The 16,638-nt window shown below is 41.7% G+C and overlaps 1 protein-coding gene across 2 annotated transcripts in view; it reads right to left on the reverse strand.

The window, feature by feature from the left end:
• Nucleotides 1–16,638, reverse strand: part of Ak9 (adenylate kinase 9) — a 139,974-nt gene that overhangs the window by 34,683 nt on the left and 88,653 nt on the right. For both annotated transcript variants that reach the window (XM_016001353.3, XM_076552407.1), the window contains 5 exons: nucleotides 14,233–14,433; nucleotides 13,811–13,932; nucleotides 8,321–8,533; nucleotides 6,043–6,303; nucleotides 3,651–3,775 (listed from right to left, as the gene is read on the reverse strand). In XM_016001353.3, coding sequence (XP_015856839.1) covers nucleotides 3,651–3,775; nucleotides 6,043–6,303; nucleotides 8,321–8,533; nucleotides 13,811–13,932; nucleotides 14,233–14,433 — 922 coding nt within the window. The remainder of the gene's footprint in view (nucleotides 1–3,650; nucleotides 3,776–6,042; nucleotides 6,304–8,320; nucleotides 8,534–13,810; nucleotides 13,933–14,232; nucleotides 14,434–16,638) is intronic.

The raw sequence follows: 16,638 nt of genomic DNA on the forward strand, positions 1-16,638 counted from the left end.
ACCATTTGTTAAAGATTTATGTACTTGATTATTTTTATGTAAAGAGGCAAGTGGATCTCTGTGAGTTCGAGGCCAGCCTGATCTGCCAAGCGACTTCCGGGCCAGTTGGAGCTGCCCAGTGAGATCCCGTCTCAACAAGCAAACAACAAACCAACAAGAAAAGCAAACAGAGAATTCAATCTTGGCCGAGTATTTGATAATGTAGGACACACAGCATCTTCAATGTTTCTCAGAAATACAGCTGTTAATATTGAGAATGCCACTGTGTATAAATATGTAATGCAAAATGGCGGCAGTATGCTTAGGATCATTTCAATAATTATTGGAAATTCTGTCCCAATCCTAAGTCAAAATTCATCTAATGATTTTTCATGCAAATCAACTCATCAATTCAGACAGCACATTTTTTTTTTTTTTTTTTTTTTTTTTTTTTTTTTTTTTTTGGTTTTTCGATACAGGGTTTCTCTGTGTAGCTTTGCGCCTTTCCCGGGACTCACTTGGTAGCCCAGGCTGGCCTCGAACTCACAGAGATCCACCTGGCTCTGCCTCCCGAGTGCTGGGATTAAAGGCGTGCGCCACCACCGCCCGGCCAGACAGCACATTTTAAAATCAAATATTGTAACAATGAAGGTCAGTAGGAGAATATGAATTGCTATTATGTTTCTGTAAGAACAGAAAACTTTGTATGCAGCAAAACTCTTGTAGTTCGTGGCATACAGTAGTTTGACTATGAGCTGAGAAGCTTCAGAGAACGTTCATTGGCCTTGTGTGCTGTGAAGGCATGCATATTGCAAAGTGTGCATGCTGTGTGTTCAGAACTGAGGCTATGGGGAAGTCATACAATGCCACACTGATGGGCATTGCCCCAAACACCACACATTCATTATGTGTTTTATTTCTGGATTAAGGTTTTGTTTTTATGCATTAAAAAATATTTTACTGTTGCTGAATTTTTCATGACTTCCTACACTGGAATTTTTACATGATTCTTATCCCATCTGGAGTAACAACCCAGAGTTCAAGAAGCAAGTGTTTAAATGATATTTTTTCCCAAAATGTATAAATTTGGATTAAGATAATATTTGTGTTTTTAATATACAATTGCAGTTAGCTGGCTGATAATTATTACCTGGAAGCTATAAAAAGTTATAAATGAGAAAGTAAGCTCTCTGCATGGGAGAAGTGCCTAGCCTAAGGAATATGTTGCCTTTAAAGAGACTGCTTGGCTGAGCCTCAGGACACTTCCTGCCATAAGGCACTTCCGAAACTCCTCCAGGGTCTCTTTGTAACCAATAACAATTACTCATGTGCATATTCTGCCTCAGGTGACAGAACTTTTAAGGCCATGAGAATAACTGGAAAGCCAACTCATTCCAATAAAGGACTTATAAAGCAGCCTGAGGAATTGGCTTCACGTTCCTGTTGAGAGGTCAGAATTGATCTGCCTTTGGGTGAGCTTGTTGGTCTTCTTTATCCAAAAAAAAAAAAATTACTATATTCACACATACATGTATGTTTTCTTCTCAATAAAACAAGACTTTCATAAACATCTGGCTGCTTCAGTCTTCAGAGGTTAATTCTCAAATGTTAATTCTCCTCTCCTGGCAAGTAGGGAATTTTCCCTACATTGGCCATGCTGGGTATTTTCTCCTTCAGCAATGGCTTCCGTCTAGTCCCTTCTGTGAGGAGCACATTTCTTGCCCCGTGACCTGGTGCCACTTCTTGGACAAGGGCTTCCAAGTCCTCACCTCTGCTATTCAAACTCTCTTCTGAGTTTTAATTCAGAAGTTTCAAAGCCCCACTTGTTTTTTTCAGTAAGTCCTTCAGGAAGGATCTGTGTATTATACTGTCAAAAATCGCGGTCGCCCTTATCGCCCCAACCCACTCTTCACTGGACTCAGCAGCACTTGGTGCAGAACATACAAGACACAATGAACATACAAGACACACTCTCTACCTCCCTCCCACTGCCGTTTGCGAGCCAAGGCCTGGCGCCTCCGCCTGTCCATTTCTGTCATCCCCCAAACTTTAGCCCTCAGGAGCTCTCCAGGATTAATTTAGTAGACTGGAAAAAAGTGAAAAGAAGCCAACCTTTTCCCTCACTTGTAAAAGCAATGCAATAAAAAATTGGAAAGTAGAGGGGAAAAGCCATCAAACAGCAAATTATCCATAATCCTGTACCCTAGATATTAGTCTTTTGTATTTCTTCTATTCAGTTCTTCATGTGCCCAGCTCTACCATATTATGATACTTTTCTGCATCTTTTAAAGTGTATTATCATATAATATTACATGCCATTGTAAATCTTTATCATAATAAAATGTGATGGTTGTATGATACTCAATATTTAGATTTTACATTGTAACTTTTTACATTAAATTGAATTCATGTCTCTATATCTCTATAGAGACATCTCTATATTTTTACTTATTTTAAATTTTAAAAAATACTTGTTTTTATTTTCTGGGGTGAGCATTTTATCTGCATGTGTGTATATGTACTACATATGTGTCTGGCGTGCACAGAGGCCAGGCAGAGGGCCTCAGATCCCCTGGAACTAGAGCTAAAGATGGTTGTGAACCGTTGCGTGGGTGCTGGGAATCGAACTGGGGTCTTGGTGCTCTTAATTGTTGAGTCACTGCTCCAGACATTTTACTTTTTAATTTAAAAATTGTTGTGTTTTGTTTTTGTTTCTTTTCCTGGTTCTTTATATAGATATCTTAATGTGTGGTGTGACGTGAGAAGCTAAGTTAATGAAGAGCAACTCATGACTATAAAGCTGTGGGTTATTTGCCCACGTTTCCCACAGCTGATCTAATTTAGGGAACAAGAATATTTAAAAAAACTTGATGACTCAATCCCACTTCCTCATTTCAGATAGGCAGTAGATACAAATGTGCCCAGGGGAGCATGGAAGTATTTCTCTAACGTCTCTGTATTTGACAGTGAGATAATGCAAATTTCTATCCCATTCTATGCACCAATTTTTAATATGATTAAATACTAAAAGTATCTAATACAGCTAAGTGAAGTTACTGCGACAACATGATTACTTTTCATATACAGATTAAGTTGATGCGAATGAAGTACAGTTGACCAGTACTTGGCATGTAGCAATTTGCAAATGTGTTTGCGCTGTAACCAATATTGCAAATATCATTTCATGCTCTTTTGGTGGATATCAAGGCAGAATATCCCAGTGAGGAAGTCAAGGAAAGTTTTCAACTCCAGGGGTCTGAAGATTTGTTCTGTGTGGGTCAGCACTATTGCAGGCCTTTGTCAATGGGCTAAGCGTGGACAGCTCCCCAGTGGTTGGCACTGTAATCAGCACAAGGCTACAGGAGCAAGAGTCCGACACACCATGAGGGATGTGGGCTTAGAGAATCCTTCTCAACTGCAGCTGCGCACTAGAATCACCCGGGGGCCCTAAAAAATGCCAGTGCCCGGGTCCTGGACTCAAACTTCAGCAGATTCTGATTTAATAGTTTTGGGGTGGATCAGTGTCTATCAAAAGCTCCACAGATGTTTTAACGTGTAGTGTACATGGATGAATAAGAGCAAATTTGTAGGTGCGAAGTGGACTCTAGTTTTACCATCAAGGACAAAGTAAAGAAACCCAGTAAGAAGCAAAACCCTGTGTATGGAGGCACCGTATCGGTTCTTTAAGCCACCACTCGGAAAGGATGGGGTCTAGAATTTCGGAAGGCAGGGCCTCGTTCTCCGTTAGACTCAGCTTGATTGCTTCTTCCTCTTCTGTGAACTGCACGTCTGGAATCTAGAAGCAGAAGTGACAGGATAAGGAGTCTAAAGGCCCACGTTGATAAGCAATACTGTGTTTTACAACACTAAGTAGAATGATATCTGTATTTTTCTCTGAGGTCACTTTTGATAGTTACTTGAAAACATTTTAAAACTTGAGTTCTGTGTACTGATATATGATGTGATTAAGTAAAAAAAAAAACAAAAACAACAACAACAACAACAACAAAAACAACCTAATAGAGCTAAGAGAAGTCACTATGACAACATGATATTTTCACATATGACGCTATGGTCATAATGCGGTTTTCTTTTTGTGCCAAAACTTTGCTTGATTCACATCACACATCTGTAAAGCTTAACTGATTTTTTTTCCATCTATGCTATAAGGAGATACAGTTATATCTCCTTAAGCCAGATCCTGATTAGAGGATGGGCCAACCAGACGGTTTCCTGAAGCACATTCTAGAAGGGGCGAATAGCATCACAATTAACAAAGAGAAAATATTGGGGTGATGAAGTCAGGCATCTTTCTCTGAAGGTGACCCTCAAATGGATAATAAAAACATGTCAGTCAACTCTGGAATGCAATGAACCTTTTTAAAAGAATAATTATTTATTTATATTTCATGTGTCTGAGCGTTTTGCCTGCGTGTGTGCCTGTGTATCATGCATGCCCGGTGCCCATGGAGGCCAGAAGAGGAGGGCACTGGATTCCCTGGGCTACCATGAAGATGCCGATACTCAGACCTGGGTCCTCTACAAAAGCAACAGGTGCTCCTGACGGTGGAGCCATTCATTGTCCAGGTTCTGGGATGGAGGTTTTTTGTTTTTTGTTTTTTGTTTTTTGTTTGTTGAGCACTTTCACCATCGGACATTCTGAAAATGAGTAAGATCTGATAAACGCTCACTTGCCAGGAAGCAAGACTGTCATTTTATTATCTAAAGTAAAACCGCTCGTGTGCCTCCTGAGACACCAAACAATTCAGGAAATAGAAAAAAAACAACAAAAATCGGCATCAACTGATCACCCACAGAAAAGCAGGGAAACCTGGGTCAGTATCATTAAGTTTATTGAATACTATTTTCTCTCTGACGACGGAATACAGGTGTGTCTGAGGGCATGCCTTGTTACCTATTGGGATACTGTGAGTCACTGTCTGTCCGAGTTTTTGTTTTCTATAATTGTGTCTGAGATCATTTGAGGGGCTCATTTGAGAGCAAAGCAGCCTCATTATATCAGAAATGGTTAATAGAGAGAGCATTTAAGATTATATATATATATATAGTTTTCTATTAGGCCTCACCAGAGATTAATATTTCAAAATCTCCATTGGCAACAAGGCACTTAAAAAAAACCCACTATTTGACAGGAAAATAAAAGCACAATGGTGAGAAGCCTTCTCCTGTAGTTCAGACTCACCAGACAAAAAGGTCCCAAATGAATGCTATACAACCATTCAGTGAGGGCTTCACTTTCCTGACTTTGGTCAGAATCACGGAAGACTCGGTATTTCATACGCCAGGCGAGAGGCGGGTTTATCTACCACACTGAGAGGGCGACATTTATGGTGGCTCCTCCTCGGGTCTCTGTCGTTTGAAGTTACTGTGATTGTATAACATAGATGCTGCTTTTCAAGGAAAGGAGCTGGCTTCTCACTTGGGCTCTCGGGTTAACGAGGAGGACCGAGCCTGGCGCCCGGGTCATTGTGCATGCGCCTCTCACCTCTCTCCACACGCGCATGCTCCTCACTCAGGGAGGCACTACCTAGAAATGTGAACCCCCTTCATTCCCTTCAAGCCGAAAGCGCACACAAATAAAGGAGGCACCTTACTTCCAGCACTTCGCAATTTCCTGTTCTAGACTCCCCAGAGGTCCCTGAACGTCACTGTCCTAAATCTGCAGTCACCTTGGAGTCCAGGAACAGACCACCGCCCTGGGGCGGTGTGGCCGCCCCTAGCCGCTCCCTTCAAACAATAGGGACTCTTCGAACCATCTTGCAGAAACAAAGCTGAGACATCGATGGCCAGATCACACCTTGGCCAGGACTGCTTAGACCACGTGTGTCAGTACCCCAAAGATGAACTTGGGGTCACGGGACCCCTCTATCTCTCACATTGAATCTCCTCTTTCTCTTTCCACCGTAACTCTAGCTGGCGTCCTGGGAGGGTGACCGAGTCTAGCCTGCCTTGGCTGCTGCAGCCGGGGCTTTGCCCTCACCTGCCTGCTACTGACCAGCTTGTGCGGCAAACACAGCCTCCCCGGGGGCATCGCCAGCTCACCGGCTTCTTTGTGCTCTCTTCTTCAATCTTCACATTGGCCTGAACCGCAAGCTCCTCCAGTTCTTGCTTTGCGGCTTGCTCGTCCTCGGAATCCTCCTCAAACTCTGGTCCGAATTTCCTTTCAGCCTTGAGCAGCAATTTTTCTTGGAGAAACTCATCAAATTGAATGTGAAAAACGCCAAAGTTTTCTGCCAACTTTCTTGCACACGTAGTTTTGCCAGAGCCCCGGGGACCCAGAAGACACATCCTGATGGGAGGAGCCTGCCACAGAAGGCGCATAGGGTGGGACAGAGGAAAGGAAAAGAAGCTTGAGTAATTAGCCTGGTGGCAGTTCACACCTCTAATACCAGCCACTCAGAAGTTCGAGGCCAGAGCTGCATGCCTTGTCTTATAAAACAAAACAAAACAAAACAAAACCTCTCCTTCCCCTACCAAAAAAGAAAAAGAAAGAAAGAAAAAAAGAAGAGAAAGGAAGTCTTTTTAAAAAAGTGATGTTTAAATTTTGTTTTGTGTGTATGAGTGCTTTGCCTGCATGTGCACCACATGTGTGCCTGGTGCCCAAAGAGGTCAGGAGAGGGTAGTGGATCCCCTGGAACTGGAGTTACAGACAGTTGTGAGCTACCATGTAGGTGCTGGGAATTGAACCCGGGTTCTCTGGAGCAGCAACCAGTGCTCTCAAATGGATGAACCATCTCTCCAGTCCCAGAAGAGGGATGGATCCCCTACAGCTGGAGTTATATAGGTGGTTGTGAGCCACCCAACATGTGAGCCAAACTCAGGTCCTCTGCAAGACCAGTATGTGTTCTTAATTGCTGGCCATCTCTCCAGCCTCCCATGGACAGGAATTTTTAGTTTACAAATTCAATTATATTTAGGCATAAGGATACCAATGAACAGAATTCATTGCACCAAAAATGGCTTTAATGGGGGCGAGAACAACCATCAGTTTTTCCTAATATGCATGCTAAAAGGCATTCAATAAAAAGTAACTTCACTTAAAAATTATTTTAATGTCAAAAAGGAATAGAAAGACATTTTCTTACTATGATTAAAAAGGATCTCTTTACCAAAGGAAAGGCCCATTTGTAACGACACTTCAAAGACCTTGCCACTGATCCCTGTGATGTCCACACTGAAATTGAAGAAGCCCAAAGGCAGCTTTTGCAGGGTAATCTGATCATCCTGTGCATGTCGAAGTGGTCAAGAACCGTGGTGACAGTTCAGGTGAAGCATCAGCCAAGGCCCGTGGGACTGTGTGGGAACGGCTATAAACCTGGCAATGACGGCGACGGGGGAAGATGGCGGCGGCGGGTTTGGGTAGTCTGTGCCTCAGCAGAGAGGAGGCGTTTGTAAGACGGGTACAAATGGCTTGGAGAAGCACACGCATGGAGCGTAGCTTCATAAGCTGTCCGTTGCTGTGACGGAGATGTTGGGAGTTCAGAGACTCGGAAGAAGCCTGCGATGTGGCTCAGTTGACAGAGTGCTTGCCCTAGGAATCTCAGTTCCCAGGACAGCATGAACTAGCTGTGGTGGTGCATGTCGGTAATCCCAACACTTGGGATGTGGCGGCGGCCATCTTTGGCTGCATAGAGAATTCAAAGGCCTTCCTGGGATAGAAGAGACCTTGTCTCAAATAATAGCAGCAGCAACAACAACAACAAAACAGGTAGAAAACGCTACAGAAGCTCTAAGATCCCAGGGACTTCATGGTAAATGTGCACTGTGTACCAAATACAACATATTAGAAAGACTTGGGGGCAAGTTTTAGAACAACCATGTTCCTTGCAATCCCAAAGCACTTCATGTGTCATAGAAGAACTGAGAGACAACCTTCAGAGTTTCTGGGTCCTGTCTGGTGGATTTGTGGAAAATGAGGTGATGGGACTGGGTGTGGGGGTACACATGCTACACATTGATTGTAAGTAGTTACAGATGGGTGTGAGCTGCCATGCAGTTTCTGGGAACTGAGTCCAGGTCCTCTGAGAGAGCAACAAGTGCTCTTGACTCCTGATCCATCTCTCCAGCCCCTTACCTGTGACTCTTAACATCAGGTAAAAAGATACAAGCTAAGTGCTAGGTCGACATAGACATTACTATAAAAGTCAAAACAGATCATTATTTTATGCCATATTGCAAAAAGCTGTTCATTTTTAAACCTAGACATTATCACTATGTTTTGTTGTTGTTGTTGGCTTTTAATGAGATTAGAGACTTCACTGTTGAGCACACTCAGGGGAGAACCTGGGAGCAACCACTAGCAGAGGAATATTGTTCTCACCTTTAATGGTTCGTTCTGGGCCACATAGTCCTCAGGGTGGTCCAAAAACTTCTCCTTGGCCTCAGCAGTTGAAAAGTAGTATATCTTTTCTCTGTACTTAACGGCCTCTTCCGTGTTGCCAGGCTGGAGGATGAAGTTTTCTTTGAGAACCACTGGGCAGAAGTGTTTCGTGTCTCCTAAGTGCCTCCTTTTTTCTTTAATCTTTTCTTCACCCTAGAAATATTGTTCAGTTCAGAGAAGACATTTTGAAGCAGTAGCAAAGAGGAATTTAGAGGCAATTCACTTTGAGGAATAGATCGTCTACAGGAAAACCAACTCTAAGACAGCCCACAAGGCCATCCTTATGTTCGTTGATGGATTAAAACCAAGTTGCTCGTGTTGCTTTAAATTTAGTTCATACATTTTGCATTTTCATAAAAAATAATGTAGCACTGAGAATTAAGGTGTGATCCACTCTCTAAAGACACAGAGAATCGATGAACTGGTAGTTCTGATTCTGGTAGGAAATGATTCTCAAGGAATGAAACCCGAGTCAGGGTCCCATCTTCTTACTCATGACAACGAAGTAGGCGATTCTGCTTTGTTTTATTGAAAGTAAAAACTCGAAAGTATTTTATTAAGTACAAATGAAAATTTATACTGTGATGAAATGTGTAAAGGATTTTTTTGGAAATTAATTAGAGCAATAGGAAGACATTAAACCCTTACTTGCTATAAAATGTTTAAACACATCAGTGTATCAGGAGTGAAATTTCCCTTTCATTTTCTTCCACCAGTATGCACACATTCTTACCAGTTCCCATGAGCACTCCCTCAGACTCTGCTAAATGCTCTGCATGTATAAAAGCTAGACGTGTATTTAATCACAAAGCAGCGGTTTTGAAACTAGAAACGGAATATTTGTTATTTATTCTACAATATGCTTAAGTTCACAAAAGAAGAAACCACAACACTTTTCTGTACTGCTGCAAAACTGAGACTAATTTGGTTGGTGTGGTGGTGACCACCTTTAATACCAACACTCATATGTTGATCTCCGTGAGCTCAAGGCCAGCCTGATCTAGATAGTGAGTTCCAGGCTACCCAAAGACCTTGTTTCAGAAAAAAAAAAAAAAAAAAAAAAAAAAAGCTGAGCATTACTGGTTCTTGTCTGTGATGTGGAAGAGTTTAGGCAATAGAATAATTGTCTTATCAATGGCTATATATTAGAAACAGCCTATAAACCTCTTCTGTTACTTATTTATGATTTTTAACTTTCACAAGTAAAGTTTCCCCTCTTTATTCCTAAGTCAATTTCAGGAAATAACGAGTAAATCCTTTTTAGATGCTCAAGCCTGTTAGAATGAAGAAGTGCCTATAATTTGAGTCCCTCAAGGATCTGGACACTCATTTTGTTTAAAATGTTATTCTTTGCCTTTGCATTTTACTGATTCAGCCTGCCAGAAGTTTATCCGCCTCCCTGCTCTTGTCAGGGAATCGACTTTTTGTTTTTCATCTGCTGTTTTTATTTTATTTTCCCATTTCAGTTATTTTATTTCTTTTGGGTTATTCTGTTATGCTTATTTTCATTATCTTTCATTGTACATTTATTTTTTTGGTCTTTCTGGGTTTTCAATAAGTAGACTTAATGTAGGGTTGCTGGACTTAATGAATAAAAATAAAAACCCAGGTTTCTCAGGTGTGCTTGGACTGCAGATAAAAGTTAACTTTCATTTAAATACATGCCATGCATGAGAGTATTCATTCATTTGAAATTCAGAAATGTTCTAAAATAAGGATACTGGCTATACTACAGAGATGATTTTGTTGTGATTTAATAATGATTGTTCATGTTTAGTTTATTTTTATATTTACCTATTTCACGTGTTTTGCCTGCGTGTGTTTAAGTCCACTATACTCACTCAGAGATCCAAAGAAGGCAATGTATTCCCTGGAATTGAGGTTATGGGGGGTTGTACGGCACCACACGGGTGCGCGGAATCAAAGCCAGGTCCTTCCTCTGCAAGAACAAGTGCTCTTACCTGCCGAGCAATCTTGCCAGTGCCCGCCCATAATTTAGTTTATAGTTTCATTATTGATCTCCTACTTATCTCCTATGGTGGTTCCTTATAAGTTTTGGATATTTGATTATTTGATCCCTAAGCTGTTTGTTGGGGGAGAATCAGGATATGTGACCTTGCTGGAGAAAGTATGTCACTCAGGGTAGGATTTGAGATTTCAAGTTACTTCTCTTTGCTTCCTGTTTGTGGATCCAGATGTGAGCTCTCAGCTGCTTCTCCAGAGCCATGCCTGCCTGCTGGTAAACTCCCCACATGCATTCTATAGTTCTGTTCCCTGGTTAACACAGCATGAAAGCATGTAGCTGTTGCTGTACACAGTTTCAGATCACATTTTAACTCCTGGAGCCATACTTCACTCATTCACGGCCACCAGTGGAGAACAGGGCTGCCTAGCGCGTGGTGGGTGTTCAGGTAGCTGGCTGCTAAGGCGAGGCGTTCCTGACACACCCAAAGCACTTTGTGTTGTGAAGAACTGTGAAATCACTTCTGGGTTTCAGGGAGTCCATGTGGCTTTATATCAGACAAGGAGACAGATCAAAAGCAGCAAAGACCAAGAGGAAACACAGAGACAGGAGGGAATACTCTCGCTCTGTGCTGATTGGGGGGGACAGCATCCAGCTTTCTAAAGGATGTTAACTGTTACTTACAGATTTTTTTGGTAGATGTCTTATCAAGCTGAGAAAGTTCCCTTTATATATATATAATTTAAAATTTATTCTCTGAGAATTTCATATATGCATACAATGTATTTCAATCATCTTGCCCCTTCTCCCTTCTTCCCTTCCAACTGGACCAGTTCCTCTCCCAACTTGATGACTTTTTTTAATGACCCACTGATTCCAATTAGCATTGCCTATATACACACAAGTGTCGGGCCACTCACCGGAACATGATCAACCTACCAGGAACCACACCCTTAAAGAAAACTGATTCTCCCTCCGATAGTAGCCATCACCTGTCAATCACTCCTCAGCTCTGGGATCATATGCCCCTCTGTACTAATTTTTAAAGCTGTTTATAAGTATATACCCTTTATTTTCTAAAATCAGCAATAGACTATGGATTTTGCCAAATGCTGCTTCTATATCAACTGAGATAGTCACTTAGATTTTACCTTCAACCTGTCAGTATGATGAGTTATATTGAGTGTTGTCCAAATGTTAAACCAAGACTTTCTGGACAAACTCTGCTTGGATAGGATGATTGTTGTTTTGATACAGTTTTGAAAAACTTTGTTAACTTTTCTTAAGAGTTTGTGTATCAATGTTCAGGAGAGACCAACTGTTCCTTATTTTCTTTCTTTTGCTGTGTTTGGTTTTGGGGTCAGAATGACACACATCTCATAGGTTGAACTGGAAATTTCCCCCTCCTCTTCGGTTTTCTGGAAGAGTTCATGTAGAATCAGTTTTATTTCTTCCTTAATCATTTGGCAACATTTACCGGGGATGCTGTCCATGTTTCGTTTCTTTCAGCTTCTGCATGTCTGAAAAGCTCTTTAATTTGTCTTCATTTTTAAAGAATTACCAGGCATACAATTCTGTTCTTCCTCTTCAGTACTTGCGAACTGTTGACTCACCCTCTTTTTGGCTTGCCCTGGTTTCTGTGGGAAACACTCTGTCTTCCTGATCATGGTTCTTGTGGATGTGGCATGCCTGTGTTCTCCTTTTAAGAAGTTCTTTGCAGCCAGGCAACTTGAATAGACATGCTTGGTGGTCTTTCCTTCCTGTGTCTCGTACTTTGGACTCACTGACCTTCTTGGATCTGAGAGTTTGTAAACTGCTCCAAATACTGAAAAAGTACAGATAGTGTTCCTTCAAATATCATTTTCTCCCTTCCCAAGACACACTTTCGTGGACTCCAATTATATGCACAGCAGACTGCTCAAATCGTCCCACAGGTCCACTCAGACTGTTTTCATGGTTTCTCTTTATTCTCCTCTTTCAGATAGTTTCTGTGTCTTTAACTTTCTTTCCTGCAGTGTCTAGACTACCATTACTCCAGTCACCCCATGCTTCACTTCGTATTTTCTGCTTCTCAAACCATACAGCTCACATTGTATGCCCATTGCATCCTCTTTATCTTTGCCGTCTGCTTTGAATTTATAGGACACAGCAAGAACAGCGTTTCAATGTCCTTTTCAGCCGATGCTGATGTATTTGTCAGTTCTAGAGTAGTTTGGGTTGGTGATTCTTTTCTTTTCATTGTGAATCATATTTTCTTAGTAGATTTGGCAATCCTTGAGTGGCTGCCAAAGCTTATGTTGTAATACCATCAATACTTCTGAGTTTGGTCTTGGATATAGTTGAGTTGCCTGGAAGTAGTTTCACGTTTTTGGCTCTTGCTGTTATGGTAGTTGGAGCAACGCACATTTACTTTAGGTCTAATTATTTCCCACTTCCGAAGCCTGAGCCTTGCTCGCACCTTACCGAGTGCTCAGTAACTGGTGAGATTTTGCACTGGAGGATTAAAGGATACAGACATAAAGACACAGGTTTCAGTAGTGCAGCAGACAGCTTGAGAACTGCTGCAGAGACACAGGAAGGAGAGGAGCACAGAAGAACACCAGAAACACTGCAGGAAAGTTAGATGAAGAGAGGCTGCCTGTGAGCAGGGCAAATCCCACATTCCTTGGCCACGGTAACATCCAAGTACTGGGAGCTGTTGACAGAATCCGCTGTGAATCATTTGTTGCTGCACACTCACATACTCCTCTATCTTTGGGTTTAAATTAGGCAATAATAAGTTAATTACAAGTGCAGGTTTGTTTAAAAGATTTAACTTAGTAAATTACATTTTTATTTGTAAAAACTCATATTGAAAGAACAATTTCCCGTTTTCTTGTTGATATATACCTAACCTGTGGATTATCAAATGATAATAGTTATTATCATTCTGGTGCCAAAGATGCTGATTGGTGTCCGAATATGGGTTGATCCTGTTGTTCACTGTACATTATTATCATGTGAACAGCCTTCCAGACACTCCAAAGGTGTCTATCACATATCTACTTATATTAATTAGCTTTATAAAATATTTATAGTCTTAATACTCTCACATTTTTTTCTATAGAAAAAAAGTAAAAAAAAGTAAAAAGATTTTCTCTTTATGTTTCTATGGGTTTCTCTCTTTTTTTTTCTTTCACATTAAGCAGCCCTGGCATTTTGGAGAGTATAGTGAAGCTGTGGTAAGGGAGGAAATTTTCGTTTATAAAGATGAGGATGGGGTGGGGATCCAGCTCAGGGGTTGAGCACTTGCCCAGCATGCATAAGGCCCTGGGCTCAATCTCCGCTACTGCAAAACTAAAATAAACAGAGAGTAAAAAGGTGGAGACGCCTATTTGTCCACCTGGCGGTGGAGGAGGAGTCCCGAAGTAGTCGTCACTACTATGCACACATTTCTCAATGATTGCCCAGTGCAAAACCAGCCGTACCTCCTCCTCTTCCTCTTCCTCCTCCTCCTGCTCCTCATCGATCTCTATCTCAGCCTGGTAGTCTTCTGCTTCTTCATCATAGTCTTCAGCATTTAGCTCCCATGCAGCATACTGAAAAGGCTCTGTTGGTTCCAAAGAGGAAAAGAGTTTTTAGAACAAAAAGTTATCAGTATATTATAATAGTCAGAGGTCAGAAAAACTAATTATTATCATTGATCTCTCAGTTTTGATACGGGTACAGGTTCTCTCTGTGAGAGCCACTCGGCATGACCAGTGACGGTGTGCCCCGTGTTCTAGAATGTCTGATATGGTCCCCTCAGGTGTCCTGAATGTTTTAGAGACGCCGGCAGAGCGGCTTTCGTGGTCTAAACGACTGTCAGCGCCATGTCTGCTCTCCCCGCCAACGCCGACGTCAGCCTTACTTTCTGTCGTCTCCACTACTCTTTGAAGCAGCTCTTTCGGTGTCTTGTTGGAAATGTCCAGTGTTAATATTTGAATCAAATTGTCTGTAATCAACTGCTCCAGATGTTTCCACATGAGAAGGTAATTATTCAGCTCCTCCTTCAGTGGCTCCATCTCGGGAACATTGGGGTAAGCGTCCTCTGGGAACTCCGGCATCACAACTTTTGAATACAAGTTCAAAGAGAGGGAAAAAAGTGGCTTTGAAAAGCCTATCTCCAGTCAGACTACAAAAGAATCTAAACTTTATCATGCTTTTTAAACATTCAAAGAAGAAAGTGCAGCATTCTGAACATTAATATAAATTTATAAATTCATGTTCTAGTCATATTTTATATGCTGCTAGATGAATAATTACCTATTAATAAAATTGTGTGGGTGATGCGTGAGTTTCATATGGACACTTTAGTTGTTGATGCAAAGTGTAAAATAAAATTAGATGAAACAGCATTATTAACAGAATAGTTACAATTTTAATGGATTGACATAAATAAATATGATTCAAATTGACTGGTGTGGTGGTTTGAAAGAATGGCCCCCATAGGGAGTGGCACTATTAAGAGCTGTGGCCTTGTGGGAGGAAGTGTGTCACTGTGAGGGCGGGCTCTGAGGTCTCCTTTGCTCAAGCTATGGTCAGTGTGGCAGACAGTTTACTTCTTGTGGCCTGCAGATCAAAATGTAGAACTCTCTGCTCCTTGTCCAGCACCATGTCTGGCTGCATGCCACCATGTCCTGCCATGATGATAAATGGACTAAACCTCTGAACTGTAAGCCACTCCAATTAAATGTTTTCTTTTATAAGAATTGCTGTGGTTATGGTGTCTCTTCACAGCAATAGAAATCCTAACTAAGACCAAAGTTGGTACCAGGAACTGGGGTATTGCTGTGATGGACCTGACCATGCTTTTGTTTGGAGGACTTTGAACTTTGGGAGTTTGGGTTCTGAAAGCAGTGGAATGTATTAAGTGCTGCTTAATGGGCCATACTAGCAGGAGCGTGGAAGACATGGTGCTGAGTGTGATTGGAACTGTGGGGGACTGGCTCAAGGGGTCCCAAAGGGGAAGAGTTTTTTATATAAAGCCTAGAAATTGTTCTTGTGATATTTTGGTGAAGAATGTGGCTGCTCTTTGTCCTTGTCTGAAGAGTCTGCCTGAGGCTTAAAGGAAGAGATTTGGATTATTACTGTTGGCAGAGGAAATCTCAATATAGCTAGTATAGACTCTGTTGTATGGTTATTAGTGTTAACTCTAATGAAGATTCATAATAAAAAGGAACAAACTGAGAAAGGAAAAATACAAAATGTTAAATTTGAGGAGAAATGTAGCACCAGGAAGTAGAATGGAACTAAGTCCTGTGTTCAAGGAGATAAACAGATTAAAAAGTGGAATAAAGGGAATGGTGACCTCTGGGTAAGGTTCCATGCAGATAAGCTTACAACTTGTGAAAAGGGATTAAAGAAAAGCTCAGAGCTGGATGTGGTGGCACACGCCTTTAATCCCAGCACTAGAGAAGCAGAGGCAGGCAGATCTCTGAGTTTGGGGCCAGCCTGGTCCAGTTTCAGGACAGCCAAGTTTAGGCAGTGAAGGAAACCATGGAAACCAGAAATCTAGTGAAGATGTAATTGAACAAGGGGGCCATGTTCCAGCCCCAGCAAGCAGCAGAACTAGGAAGCTTTGGCCACATGGTTCTGGCTTTAGAGTCAAGGATACAAAAATAGGGCTGTGGAATATTCCTCTGTGACTAAGGAAAGCTGTTGAGGCCAGGCATGCGTCAGGGGTATCTCTAGATAGAGGCCTAGAGAGGCCTGTGTGAAGATGTGAAGTTGAAGCCTGGATTGCACTGGAGACCCCAAGACGTTGGAGATGCCAGAGCTGTGGGATTCCTGCTGAGGAGAGCTGCTAACAGGGAGTGGAACCAGCCCAAGAGAAAAAGTGTGTTGCAGTCAACAAAGCTGAACAGAGTTGGAAATCTGAAGAGTGTTTTGACATCAGACATGGAGATGCAGAGTTTGGAGTTTGCCCAGCTGGTTTTCAGTCTTGCTTTGGTTCAATATTTCCTCACTATGATCCCTTCCCTATGTTTCAGAATGGAAATGTATATCCTGTGCCATGTATGTTGGAAGTAGGTGATCTGCTTTTTGTTTTTTATTTTACAGGGATTACAGTTCAGAGACTGAATGACTCTCAGAAGAGACTTTGAACTTTAGACTTCTAAATAAGTTTGAGACTGTGATAGACTATGGGGACTTTTGAAGTTGGACTAGAGGCATTTTTGCACATGGCTACAAACTTTTGGGGACCAGGGAGTAGAATGTGGTGGTTTGAAATAAAATGGTCCCCAAATGGAGTGGCACTATTAGGTGGCTTTGT

Source organism: Peromyscus maniculatus, chromosome 16, assembly GCF_049852395.1.
Source record: "Peromyscus maniculatus bairdii isolate BWxNUB_F1_BW_parent chromosome 16, HU_Pman_BW_mat_3.1, whole genome shotgun sequence".
Classification (NCBI taxonomy): Eukaryota; Metazoa; Chordata; class Mammalia; order Rodentia; family Cricetidae; genus Peromyscus; species Peromyscus maniculatus.